Raw genomic sequence first — 12,294 nt, 5'->3', positions numbered from 1 at the left:
ATCGAATCTTTTTCTCATTTGTTTGATCAGCTCCACGAAAAAACTGCGACAAATATCCTTTGAAATGATCTGCTTTTCGCTGTCCATTGTTCTGATAATTTCTTCTGCTGCTATTCCAACCTAAAATTCTTGTCGCCTTTCAAATGATCTTCACATTTCATAGCATTGGACATTGAAACAACGTAAGATTCCTCGCAGATTTTAGTGAGAATCTATATCTATACTAGCTTACTCGGCAAACTTCGTCCCGCCAAAAATGTGTTTTTTGTTATCAATACCTTCAAACATTCACGTTTTCTTACTACGAGCAAGTTCATGGGTCCAATCGTAGAACTGTTCATTGATTGATCTTCTATTCCTCTCCGTTGGATTTACTAAAATTCCTAGTATTTCTAACAAAACTCATCATTAAAATATCAGATTATTTTCAGACACAATTCTAGTTCAAGATTTTTCAACCACTTGTAAATAACATGTTTCTCCGTTACATGGAATAAATGTTTAATACAGAAAATATGATAGAATAAAGATAGCCCTAAATCGGACAATTCCTTCCTCGAGTTCTGCTCTTATCAACACCTCTGGTGATGCTTTTTTTGGTATAGATAGAAGAAGATATAGGAGTGCGTTTCATCACATTAAAATCCATTTCCAGTTTCGAACAAAGATCAATTTCGCTAGCTGAAACATCAAATGGAATAACAGCACTTGTCACTATGTAATTGTAGAACATATGGGAGTTTAGTTTTCCGAATTTTCCCTTTTTCCTTCAAAGTTTTCCAAAAATTTTCAATTGTCATGCTTGGCTGGGATATTTTTGGTTGAAATATGTGTAATATTTTTATGGGACCCCTCTCCATTCCAAAGGAGGGAAGGGTGTCATACCATCATCGAAACATTTCTCGTACCCAAAAACCCACACATCCCAAATTGTGCTTCATTAGCTTTCGAGTTATGCAGAAATTTGTGTTTCATTTGAATGGCAAATGAAACACAGAGAAGGGGATGGAGAGTCTAACCACCATAGAAACATTTATTGCACCCTAAAACCTCAATATGCCTGATTTGGTTTCATTTGCTTGAATAATTCTCGAGTAATTCAGAAATTTGTGTTTCATTTGTATGGCAGCCCCCTCTTAGAATGGGGGGTGGAGAGTCTAACCATCATAAAAACATTTATTATACCCTAAAACCTCAATATGCCTAATTTGGTTCCATTTAATTGAATAATTCTCGAGTAATGCAGAAATTTGAGTTTCATTTGTATGGCAGCCGCTTCTTAGAGAGGGGGGTGGAGAGTCTAACTACCATAGAAACATTTATTGCACCCTAAAACCTCAACATGCCTAATTTGGTTCCATTTGATTGAATAATTCTCGAGTAATGCAGAAATTTATGTTTCATTTGTATGGCAGCCCCCCCCTTAGAGAGGAGGGTGGAGAGTCTTACCACCTAAGAAACATTTCTTGTACCCTGAAACCTCAATATGCTTAATTTGGTTTCACTTACTTGATTAATTCTCGAGTAATGTAGAAATGTGTGTTTCATTTGTATGGCAGCCCCCCCTTAGAGAGAGGGGTGGAGTGTCTAACCACCATAGAAATATATATTACACTCTAAAACTTCCACATGCCAAATTTTATTCCATTTGCTTGATTAATTCTCGAGTTATGCAAAAAGTTGTGTTTCATTTGTATGGCAGCCCCTCCCTTCCACGACCCCAAAAACCCCTACATACCAATTCTCATGTCGATCGGTTCAGTAAGCTTAGTAAGAAAACGTGAACGTTTTAAGGTATTGATAACAAAAAACAAATTTTGGGCGGGACGAAGTTTGCCGGGTCAGCTAGTATATATATAAATGGATTTCTGTCTGTCTGTCTGATTCTTATGGACTCGGAAACTAATGAACCGATCGACATGAAAATTGGTATGTAGGGGTTTTTGGGGTTTTTGTTCTTATGATAGTTCGAGACCCCTCCTCCCTGTCTAAGGGGGTGCTGCCAAACAAATGAAGCATACATTCTGCATAATTCAAAAACTTATCAAGCAAACGGAACCAAATTTGGCATGTGAAGGTTTCAGAAGGAAAGAAACATTTCTAAGGTGATTCATTACTCCTCCCACCTTTCTAAGGGGGGCTGCCATAGAAATGAAACACAAACTTCCGAATAACTCGAGAATTAATCAAGCAAATGAAACCAAATTTGACATGTGGAGGGTTTAGGGTGCAATAAATAAATACCACCCAAAAAATACCACCCACCAGGGGGCTGCCATACAAATGAAACTCAAATTTCTGCATAGCTCGAGAATTAAAAGGCATGTGGAAATTTTAGGGTGCAATAAATGTTTTTACGGTGGTTGGGCAGTCCTCCCCCTCTCTATGGGGGAATACCATACAAATATAGCATAAATGTCTGCATAACTCAAGAACTTATCAAGCCAACAGAACCAAATTCGGCATGTGGAGGTTTTAGGAGACAAGAAACGTTTCTTAAGTGGTTTGATACTCCTCCCCCTCTCTACAGGGAAACGAGAGGGGGCTGCGCTGAATAACTCGAGAACTAATCAAGCAAATGGAATCAAACTTGGCATATAGAGGTTTTAGGGATCGCTAAACGTTTCTACCGTAGTTCGACACTCTTCCCCTCTCTTTAAGGGTAGGCTCCCATACAAATGAAACACGAATTTCTGCATAACTCGAGAACTAAAAAAGCAAATGGAGCTAAAATGGGGATGTGAGGGTTTTTGGGTACGAGAAATTTTTCTATGATGGTATGACACCCCTCCCTTCTCTGGAGTGGAGAGAGGTCCTATAAAAATAATACACATTTTCCAACCAAACGTGTCAATTGAAAATTTTCGAAAAACTACCTTCAGAAACCTTGGGAAAATTCGAAAAATTCAATTCGCATGTGATCTACAATTAAATATTGACAAGCGTTGTTAGTCCATTTGATGTTTGCGGTAGCGAAATTGATTTTCATTCAAAAGTGGAAATGGATTTTATTGTGATAAAACGCACTCCTATATCGACTTCTATCTATACAAATAAAAATGGATCGCCAAATGTGTTGATAAGAGCAAAGCTCGAGAAAGGAATTGTCCGATTTAGGGCTGACTTCATTCTATCATATTTTCTGTATCAAACATTTATTCCATGAGAAACATGTTATTTGCGAGTGGATGAAAAATCTTGAACGAGAATCATGTCTGAAAATAATCTGATATTATAATGTCGAGTTTTGGTGGAAGTACTGAAATTTTACAGTAAAAAATAATTTTAAAGGGTAGATGAGAAGATCAATCAATGAACAGTTCTGCTATTAGACCCATGAACTTGCGCTTAGTAAGAAAACGTGGATGTGATAATGAAAACTAATTTTGGGCGTGACGATGTTTTCCGGGCCAGCTAGTGATCAAATAAAAATCTTTCAGTTTTTCATGTCGCATCGTGAATTTAGGTTTTCCAGTGTGGACCAAACGATTCATCTGTTGATCTGGGGCAAAACATACGTCGCATCGTCCGACGCGAATCCTTTCAGACGATCTTTGTAAGGAATTTCGTCCTTATGAAACTAATCAATCAGTGCCTTGTAAATGCTTTTAAGATCAGCAGCACCAAGCGATACTGCAGCGTAAAAGTCGTCAAGTACCTTAAGGTTGCTTTGATCAAATGTAAGAAATTTTACAAATGGAAAAAAAATCTGTACCAATCCGTACTCTTTGACAAAAAATTATAACGAAATAATCTGTACCATTCCAGATAAATCTGTACGTGTGGCAACACTGCGTACGAGTACCATTGGCTTAGTAATCATTTGTTTGAAGTTGCATCTAATTCAAATCTCAATAAATGGATGGATGGAATGGATGGAATGGATGAATGAATATTTTGTAATCCCTTGGAATTGTCTTGCGATCTGCTCAACTATATACGAAATAATATTCTTTCGTTTGTGGTCTCTTTTTGACGTTCGACATTCAAATCATGAAGACATGTTTCTAAAATCATCCGTATATCCGAAATTTATTTTCCGTGATATAAAAAAAATATCACGGATACACCTAGTTAACTGCCCAAATGTGATTTCATCCCTTGGGTGCATTCAGAAGCAAACGATCCTGCATGTCCGTTCATTACGGTAAAAAAAGAGAAACTGCCAGAGGTTGGCCAGCCGACGCATCATGCATCATGCATCAACCGCGGATCAATCGAGACTGAAATGAAATTTCAAGAAGTTATTGTTGTTTATAATGATTCAAATAGTATGCTTTCGAAGCAGTTTTGAGCTATTGAAACTAGTTTTTATAGCCAATAAGTTGAAAATATCTCTCGTAGATCTTTTATCTTTCGAATAATGTTATTTTCATACCATTTCATTCATCCGGTAGATATATAATAACGCTCAAAACCTTGTACTCCGAATGAAACTCCCTCGTTCTCGAAACTTTGAATTTACACCCCAATACAGAAATGAATGATGTAGTATGACGAAATAATGAACATGAAAAACCAAGAAAGATTCTATAACACGGACTTTTCCACAATGACTTGTTTTGTAAGATAATAATTCATTCAAAATCATGATTCTTTAAAATATAAAATACTTGCCATGGTCGTGGGTGTCACCCCTCTAAGTACCAAACAAATACGCTTCGGTCGGTCACGCATACTGCTATTTCACTACACTACTGAGCGTTCAAAAGCGCTCTGTGAATATGTAATTACACAGTGTGAAAACGTGAGGTTTCCGTACAACCATTGCAGAACTAAAATGTTCCTATTATCACAATACAATTTGCAGCGATTTCGTACAACCATTACAGGAACAGGGCTGCTTCGATATTGTGATAAGTGGCACATAGATGTAAAATTGTAACAATTTTAGTAATACAAAAATACAAGTTTATTTCGAAAAAGTCGTGTATATTCGTCGAATCACAACATCTAGGGCCATTAAAGATAAAATATGTTTTCTAAACTAATAACAACCTCACTCGTATTACGATAATAGTTACTAAAGGGTGTGTCACATCAAATTGCATCACTGAAAAAACGCTGTAGAAATTTAATTTTTAGGAATTATATCTTCAGCTTTCGCTTATAATCAGATAAGAGTGTATAGATCACGTTGACCATGCTTCACTGTCAATTTTTCGTAAATTTGGAAAAATGTCGTCGAACGAAAAAGAGCGTCGTGAATTAATCCTGTGCACTCATTTCGAGAATCCGGAGTTGTCACATCGGGACATCGGTAAGATGCTGGGAATCGTCCAATCCACGGTCAGCAGAGTACTAAAACGATACTTCCAGAACCTAACCATCGACCGGAAGGTGAAGAACGGCAAAAATGGATGCTCCGTCAGTGAAAAAGATCACAAGCGCGTAGTTAAGCAGTTTAGACGTGATCCAAGAAGTTCGGTCCGGGATGTCGCCAATAAGCTGAATTTGTCAAGTTCATTCGTCCAGCGGACCAAGCAGCGGGAGGGCCTGCGTACATACAAGGTTCAGAAGGCTCCTAACCGCGACGAAAGGCAAAACATGGTGGGAAAGACGCGAGCCCGGAAGCTGTACACCGAAATGCTGACGAAGCCGCATTGCCTGGTAATGGACGACGAAACCTACGTCAAAGCGGACTTTCGTCAGCTGCCGGGCCTGTTGTTCTTCTCCGCAGAGGACAAATTCAGCGTTCCGGAGGAGATTCGTAAGCAGAAACTATCCAAGTTCGCCAAAAAGTACATGGTGTGGCAAGCGATCTGCTCTTGCGGAAAGCGGAGTGCCCCCTTCGTGATGACCGGCACGGTAAACGGGCAGGTTTACCTTAAGGAGTGCCTACAGAAGCGCTTACTACCACTATTGAAGCAGCACGAGGGCCCGACCATCTTCTGGCCGGGTCTCGCTTCGTGCCACTATTCAAAGGACGTGTTGGAGTGGTACGAAGCCAACGGGGTCACCTTCGTGCCAAAGGAAATGAACCCGCCCAACGCGCCGGAGCTTCGCCCAATAGAGAAATATTTTGAAGCAGGCCCTCCGGAAGAACCCAAAAGTTGTCAAATCGGAGGCGGACTCCAAGAGAAAATGGATTTCTGTTCAAAAAAAACTACAACCTGATGTTGTACAGAACCTTATGGACGGGGTAAAGAGGAAGGTGCGAGCATACGGGCTTGGGCTCGAAGTATGAATAAAAAGAAAATGCCAAAAGTTGTTTAATAGTTTTTATTTTACTGTCTAAAATTTTCAAAAGGATCGGTCTACTGGGTGAATTTCTACAGCGTTTTTTCCGTGATGCAATTTGATGTGACACACCCTTTATTGCGATAATAGATGCTTCTGCCCTGTATTACGCTTTTCCTCTGCGGTTATTTTTGTTGCTCTTATTTCCTTCAAGATTTTTCCGGGAATCGAATAATTCTGTTCGTCAAATACATTGTGTGAAATTTTGTGTTGCAAGCGGTCAATAAAGAGTTTTACATTGGCGCTATAAGGTGTTTGAGAAAAATGTACGCAAACGGCCAGATTTGTGGAAAGATAACAGTTGGACAACCACGATAATGCACCTGCTCATCATTGTGAACGAATTTTCGAACAAAAATGGCACGAATGTGATTGGACGAGCATGGTACTCTCCAGATAACACACCTTGTGACTTTTCCCTATTTCCGAAACTCAAACTATTACTTCATGGGACCCGTTTTGACAGCATTGAAGGCATAACAACGAATTCGCTGTGCGATGTTTCGATGACTGGATTGTTCGTTGGAAAATGTGTATCGCTTCAAAAGTGACCTATATTGAAGGCGATAATATACATTTAAATGATAAATAAAGCATTCAAATTCACAAACACAAAATCCCGGTGTATATTTGGCATTTTGAGTATTCTGGTACCTTTGTCTATTTATTGATTTTGTCATGAATTTCGGAATTATATCGACATGAATTTTTGCTCTTACACAAGCAGATTAGGTTTATTTATCGTAACCATTACATTTCTAAAACATACATTTATCTCAACAGTCGTCTCTTCTTTTTCATTATTTCTTTACAGTTTTGGTCAGTCATATGGTTATCCTTTTTACGTTTTTCAAACGATGTTTCATATTTAATGAGTTAAATTCATCGAGAGCGATTTTAACGGTTTCCGAATAATCTGTTTTTTTTCGGTTACATAGTTACTGAAGTCTTTTGAAGACAGAGAGTGCAGTATAAAATTGAACAAGAAAATTAAATTAGTAATAAGTTCACCGCATGAATGAAAACCAGTAATGCGACCAAAAAGTGGCATTTCTAATGAAAGAAAACAAAATCTCCAGCTAATCAGCCAAATTATGGAATTAATCGCTCTTATCGTTGGTAGTGATAGTGATTCGCTTCTGGAGCTTGCTGTACTCCTCAGTCAGTCTGTCGTATTCCCGGTTCAAGCTCTCCGACTGACTCTTCATTGCTTCCTTATCCTTGCGTTCACGGGCAAGTTCGCCCTCGAGTTCAGCAACACGTTTCTTCAATTCGTCAACCTTGAAAGTAGTCCAAGAATGAAAAATTTAGTTGTCATATTAATATTTGCGCGTCTTGAATCCAGTAAATTGAATTGCTAGATGAAAAAAAAAACAACTCACATTAACTTCATCTGCCGACGGAGCGGATGGCTTTGGTTTGTCGCCGGTCTCCGCTTCAATCTTCTGTTGATTCATCATCGAGCGAGCAGCAGCGGTAGCACTTTGAGCCTGTTTCATCGATGCTTCCGCTTGAGCCAAAAGTTGAGCCTGAGTAGTGATGAGCGAGACTAGCCGACGGATTACGAGTGACAGGAAGATTGCGAAACCGGAAATGTAGAAGTTCCGCTGGGCACGGAACAATCGCATACTGTGTTGCATACCAACGTTAAGATGTTGCTCAGCTGCAGGATCTGTATCTTTGAAAAATGAATTTAAAGGAAACCGTTTGTGGAACATATTGAACTTTGGAGCATATTGATATGGATGAGTCATTGTTTAATAAAAGAAAAATGACGAAATAGCAAAACATGCTCCGTTAATATGTTGGCTTTACTCACCGACGTGGGAATATTTCCTCATTTCGCGGATAGCCTCCAGCAGGAACAAAACCAGTACAAACAGCAATAAATAGAAATAAGTATGTGCCTGTCTACTCAGCATCGCCAGAAAACGGGATTTGAAAAATTTCTGCCATCTTTGAGGACTGGCCACTGGAAGAACCAGCATCAGAACGATGAATATTTCCACATACAGGAACGATGCAATAAGACTCCACACGAGACTCATTTTGATGCCGATACGCGATTAGTTTCACACACGGGATATCACTTGAACTGGCCTTCTATAAATAGGTCGCAAAAGCCTTTTATAGACTACAAAATCACCTCTCCCGGCTTGTTTTCTGGTTGAATGAAACTTACGCAAATTGGACCGATATTGACGATTGTTAAAAGAATTCACAATAAACGACCACGAAAAGATGGAAACTTAAATTCAATAAAACCTCTTTCCAGAAATGTATTTTACGTCGTATTCACTATACCAAAAACACCTTATTCCTCCAAGATGTCGAAGAGCAATGTATTTTGTCGGCTTACGAAAAGAGAGAAAAGTTATATGCAATGCTGAGAGAGGTCACTCGCACCTTTATATGAATAGTTACGTGTCTCAAGAAAGAAGTATTAGTATGCGTGGCTTATTTTGACATACCGATGTTGAGATCGGATGGGAATAGTTTCGTTAGTCGAAAGTTCATGCTATAAAAAACCAACAGTGCTTGGATACTTGAATGTAGAAACATACACGAATATGGAGATGATTTGGCAAATTTATCGAGTGAGCACGTTGGCATTTTCTTGCAAGCGGTTGAGATGTTTATAGTTTTGGTTTCAAAACTTATATTTTCAGTAAATTTTCTTCATTAGCGTTAGCGTTCCTAGAGAAACCTTGTCTTGGGCCCTATTATGGAATTCGGGTCGATGAGAACTTTGCTCGTTAACTTAAATTTACTATTATAGATGCATTCTTGATTTTTTTTCTTTAGGAAATGTTTCAGAAACGCTCAAGTATATGTAATTCGCAACACATGAAATTCAAACTCGGAGATTATCTCGATTTACACAAAACAAAATTTTGCTCGGTATGATAATTATAGGGATTGTACAGGGATTTCCAACTTTAAATTCCGAAAGTAAATTGAAATAAAACACACTTAGAATTCGAATTCCGATGAAACTTTTATTTCAAATTAAAGTTTGGTTTATGCCATTATGTGTGAAATACAACATCATTCAAATGTCCACCTAGGGCTTCCTCGCACACCTTGATCCGGAACAGGTAATTTTCGATGACTTTTCGGCACATATGGGGCGGTATCTCGGTCATAACTTCACGAATGTTGTCTTTCAAACGTTCAAGAGTTTGCGGAGAGTTGGCATAGACGCGGTCTTTCGCATATCCCCACAAAAAAAAGTCTAGCGGGTTCAAATCGCATGATCTGGACGGCCAATTGGCATCACCAAAACGTGAAATTATGCGTCCCTCAAATTTCGTTCGCAATATGGCCATGTTCGGTCGTGTTGTGTGGCACGTGGCGACGTCCTGCTGAAACCACATGTCATCCGTATCCATATCTTCAATTTGTGGCAAAAAAATCGGTTAACATGCGGCCATAGCGCTCACCTTTCACAGTTACTGTCTCGCCGTCCTCATTTTCAAAGAAATACGGCCCGATGACTCCACTAGACCATAATGTGCACCAAACAGTGACTTTTGGCGGATGCAATGGCCTCTCAACAATCACGTGTGGATTTTCTGAGCCCCATATACGGTAATTTTGGGTGTTCACATAGCCACCGAGCTCGAAATGTGCCTCATCGCTGAAGAACATTTGATGCGAAAATTCAGCATTTTGCTGCTGTTGTTCGTTGACCCAATCGACGTATGCCCGACGCATTCCATGGTCATCACGCTCTAATTTTTGTACCAGTTGGACTTTATATGGATGTAGATGCAAGTCCAAATGAAAAATTCGCCACAATGATGTGTTTGACAAGCCCAATTGTTGAGCACGCCGTGGAATCGAAACATTCGGGTCATCCTCCACACTGGCAGCAACAGCAGCAATATTTTCGGCCGAACGCACATTACGATGATGCACAGGTTTCACAATATCCGCTACGGATCCAGTTTGTTTGAATTTACGCATTATATTAGCGATTGTGTGCTCTGTAGGCCGTCCATGACGACCAAAATCCGTCCGTAATGCTCGAAAAACATTTGCCGGTTTTTCATCATTTTTATAGTATAATTTAACAAAATTAACACGTTGTGCGATGCTAAAACGATCCATATTGTAAAATGGCAGACATTCAACTAACGATATGACGCTTTGGTTGACAGCTATGTCAAACGGTTGTCAGCGCAGGGCTGTATACTTTCGGAAGCCCGAAATGGAAAACCCTGTATCGACTTGATTTACATAATAGGGCCCAATGATACATTCCTTGCATCATTTTTATTTGTTCAGATGCACATCTTGATTGTATTCCGATTGGCAATCAATGTGGTTAGCGTCACACATATCATCCCGGGGTTCGGTCTCGATACCTATTCTAACTGGGGGGCTTTTAGTCAAAATAGCATGGTAGTCTCAATTCAACCAAGTATCAGTGCGTAGCCTAAGTTTTTACAAGGAATGAAATGGATAGTAGTTAGTTGGGATACCGGATACTGGATACCCGGCAAGCTTCGAGGCCGGATAGCCGGATACTCGGCTCTTCATTAGCGAATATGAAATTAATATGAAATTGGGATAAACTGCATATGTACATGAGGCAAATAGAGGATTAAGTTTTAGGGAGTAATAAACATATTATCAAATAATGAACTATGATTAAATTTTCCGTATAGAATGAATATCCCTTTATAGTTTGTACGAGATTTCTGAGCGAGTGAGGAAATTTATTCGACTTATATTTATGTTCAACTGTCGCAGAGTACAACGCAGTCGACATCTGATCGTGAGAGATCAGCAATGAACATTGCCTCGGACAGGTCGCGACGCGCTCTTAGAAGTAGCAGGTTTGTGGTTTGAGATCGTCCGCATAAGACAGCTTTTGGCATCTGATTGATAAGTAATGTCATTCAAATACAGCAGAAGTACGAATCTTACGAGTTGGAGATCTTCAAGCAAAGACCAGCTTTATGGACGTCATCTCTGGATAAATGTGGATGGGGTACAATAGCTAAGCGCATGAGAGCTGCTTATACTGAAGCCATTTCGCTAACGAAATCCCTGCGAAAGTATTTCATGAACAGATCGGCGATTTCATCAACGGTATATATTTCCCGATCTTCCTAGGACATCGTGGAAGACAGGCCAGATTCCTTACGTTGATCTCTCACATGAGGATTTTAGAAGCTCGTGGCATACAAATCACACCTCAGGTCGCTTTAAGACCGCTGGATATAACTCATTGGAAGTAAATCATCTTAATCACCGATCTAAGCGTTCTAATTGAACGGCTTGAAGTGAACCAGTTATTCCTTACACCTCAGGTAGCTTATATGCCCGTTGAATAAGGATATGGATCTTTTTAGTCACACGAAGTTGTTCGTTCGTGTACAATTTCTTTATGTTTTGATCGTCTTCTAGATTGATTAGCAACACTGACATGCTATTCGGATTAACTTCAGAATAATATTTCGAAGCAGATACAGAAGCATCAATCGCCTCCACTGTTAGTGGATAAGAATTTGTTCAGATTCGATATCTCAGATGTAGCACGAAAATCAGTATCCGCATAAAGCGTAAGAGATAGTAGCGAAGGCGCAGGATGGTAGGAATAACCCATGAGAAGAGAGAAACAATAGAGCAATATTAGTCAAGAAACTAAGTTATATTGACTAGTATAGTCAGAAGTTCTGTCAATGAAATCACGTTGTATTTTGAAGATTTAAATTTACAGCTTGTTGTGAACAGGCGATGTGTGAGTCATTTGTTGACGCCCAGATCACATTGGAACTATCCAGAGAAAAAAAAACCTGAAACGATTCAAAAACGTGGCTAGCAAAAAAAACCTGTTAGATTTTATCTTCACAAATGATTGGTCATCCGGTAACCTAGATCTCAATCCACTGAATTATTCATTGAAGAAAGGTGGAGGAGCATGCCTATTCATGTTCCGATCGAAACTTACAATCTTCAAAGATCGTGGACACAACCTGTGAGCACTATTATGTGCGCTACACATACAACGTCCCGTCACCGTTCCGTCAACTATTGTCATGG

At 39.3% G+C, this 12,294-nt stretch overlaps 1 protein-coding gene across 3 annotated transcripts; it reads right to left on the bottom strand.

Annotated features, from left to right (window-relative positions):
• Window positions 1–6,946: 6,946 nt before the first annotated feature.
• LOC129767601 (B-cell receptor-associated protein 31) lies at window positions 6,947–8,601 on the bottom strand. Of its 3 annotated transcripts, XM_055768645.1 has the most exons (4): window positions 8,423–8,601; window positions 8,060–8,343; window positions 7,623–7,918; window positions 6,947–7,520 (listed from the first exon to the last, which is right to left on the bottom strand). In XM_055768645.1, the coding sequence occupies exons 2-4, from the start codon at window positions 8,286–8,288 to the stop codon at window positions 7,341–7,343; spliced, it is 705 nt and encodes a 234-aa protein (XP_055624620.1). In that variant the 5' UTR covers window positions 8,289–8,343; window positions 8,423–8,601; the 3' UTR covers window positions 6,947–7,340. The 3 variants fall into 3 exon arrangements, with proteins under 3 accessions (XP_055624620.1, XP_055624618.1, XP_055624621.1); XM_055768643.1 differs by having other exon boundaries at window positions 8,060–8,601; XM_055768646.1 differs by having other exon boundaries at window positions 7,623–7,912; window positions 8,060–8,597.
• Window positions 8,602–12,294: the final 3,693 nt, after the last annotated feature.

Source organism: Toxorhynchites rutilus, chromosome 2, assembly GCF_029784135.1.
Source record: "Toxorhynchites rutilus septentrionalis strain SRP chromosome 2, ASM2978413v1, whole genome shotgun sequence".
NCBI classification, from domain to species: domain Eukaryota; kingdom Metazoa; phylum Arthropoda; class Insecta; order Diptera; family Culicidae; genus Toxorhynchites; species Toxorhynchites rutilus.
The sequence above is the reverse complement of the archived record's forward strand: the minus strand, read 5'-3'. Positions and strand labels throughout refer to the sequence as shown.

Excerpts from the sequence above, each read along its gene's own strand:
- LOC129767601 (XM_055768643.1), bottom strand. The coding sequence starts at position 8,288 with ATGAGTCTCGTGTGGAGTCTTATTGCATCGTTCCTGTATGTGGAAATA. Across the intron at positions 7,919-8,059 it reads GAGGAAATATTCCCACGTCG|ATACAGATCCTGCAGCTGAG; the intron begins GTGAGTAAAGCC and ends CATTTTTCAAAG. Across the intron at positions 7,521-7,622 it reads CGTCGGCAGATGAAGTTAAT|GTTGACGAATTGAAGAAACG; the intron begins GTGAGTTGTTTT and ends ACTACTTTCAAG.